The sequence below is a fragment of the Garra rufa genome, chromosome 9, assembly GCF_049309525.1.
Source record: "Garra rufa chromosome 9, GarRuf1.0, whole genome shotgun sequence".
In the NCBI taxonomy this organism is placed as follows: Eukaryota; Metazoa; Chordata; class Actinopteri; order Cypriniformes; family Cyprinidae; genus Garra; species Garra rufa.
In genome coordinates, this window is record NC_133369.1 from 8,538,025 (window position 1) to 8,539,300 (window position 1,276).

A 1,276-nucleotide genomic window follows, 5' to 3' on the forward strand; every position below is an offset into this window, starting at 1 on the left:
ATTTTAATTGAAAAGTCCATTACCCATTTTCCACCCCACACAATTTAAACTTCCTATGTCAAGATTGCTCACAACGTTTAAACTTTCAGCATATAATATGAAAGGAATTGTCTCAGAAATCATACAGTACAACATTTCCACTTTAGTTTTCCTCAGTGCATTGGTCCAGAACTTCTTGCATCTTGGCTTCAATTTCCTTGACCTTCGGGATCCACTTGTCTCTCACTTCATCCTCGTCATCTTCTCTGGCGGCGTGGTAGGCCATCAGCGACATAAGGCCGATGTAGAACAGGTAGGCGATGTGCGAGCAGCGGGCTTCCATCACCTTTTTGTTTCTTTGGCAGTTCTCCAGGTAAACCTGCAGGATGGGCTTCCCAAACATAGGTGGATTCGTCACACCGAGGTAAAACGCATTTAAGCTTATGTCCATCTTATCCTTGTTATAGTTCTCTAAAAACGTCACAATACAATTTTCTTTTTTTTGATCCTGTTTTACGCTTTCCACCATGGTGTTGAAAAACTCATACTGTTGCTTGATGTTTTTCTCATATTTACCGTAGGTCTCCTTGATTTCGTTGATGTGGATCTGTTGCAGGGTCTGCTTGTTCTTCTTTGAGATGGTTTCCAGCTTCTCATGGATCTGTTTGAAGTCCTTTGCCAGCGCATTGTCCTCCTCCTCCACGAGGCCTTTCCTGACAAACCTAACTATTGAAGTCACAATCCCGAAGAGAGGATTTATGTTAGAGGCGAAGGAGGAGATTTTCTCCACACAGCACAGCACTTTGGCTGCAGTCACTTTGATCTGCTGTTGTTCTGCCATCGATGGGTCTGAATCTTGGACTTGGGTTCTTCTAGGCTTTCAGTCTTGGCTGATTCTAAAATGAAAGGAAAACAGGTTGTTAATGAATCTTATGAAAACAGCACATGCCATAATGAAACTTCAACACTTCTATCCTAAACAACATTTAAGTTTAAAACCGGCATGCTGCCTTAGACTCTAGATTTCATATATACTGTACATCAAAAAATGGCTTGAGAACTATTTTCATTTAGAAATGTGGCAAACATCACATTTACTTAAAGAACTCCATGTGAAACATACTGCAAAAAGCTGTATTTACTTTGAAAAAAAAAAAATCATGATTTACAATGTAGATGTCTTTTTGGGAAAAATGAAATTAAATGGCAATTCCACAATGTAATTCAGTATTGTGACATTGAACTTTTCAAATAGAGAAGTGCACTGTGGAATTGTTTTCTCTGTTTAAGTATAAAT

General features: G+C 39.0%; 1 protein-coding gene across 1 annotated transcript; it reads right to left on the bottom strand.

Moving 5' to 3' along the window:
- Positions 1 to 69: 69 nt before the first annotated feature.
- Positions 70 to 843, bottom strand: LOC141342258 (protein rapunzel-like). Its single transcript, XM_073846672.1, has one exon. It carries the CDS (start codon positions 818 to 820, stop codon positions 143 to 145), a length of 678 nt encoding a protein of 225 aa, XP_073702773.1. The 5' UTR covers positions 821 to 843; the 3' UTR covers positions 70 to 142.
- Positions 844 to 1,276: the final 433 nt, after the last annotated feature.

Excerpts from the sequence above, each read along its gene's own strand:
- LOC141342258 (XM_073846672.1), bottom strand. The coding sequence starts at position 820 with ATGGCAGAACAACAGCAGATCAAAGTGACTGCAGCCAAAGTGCTGTGC.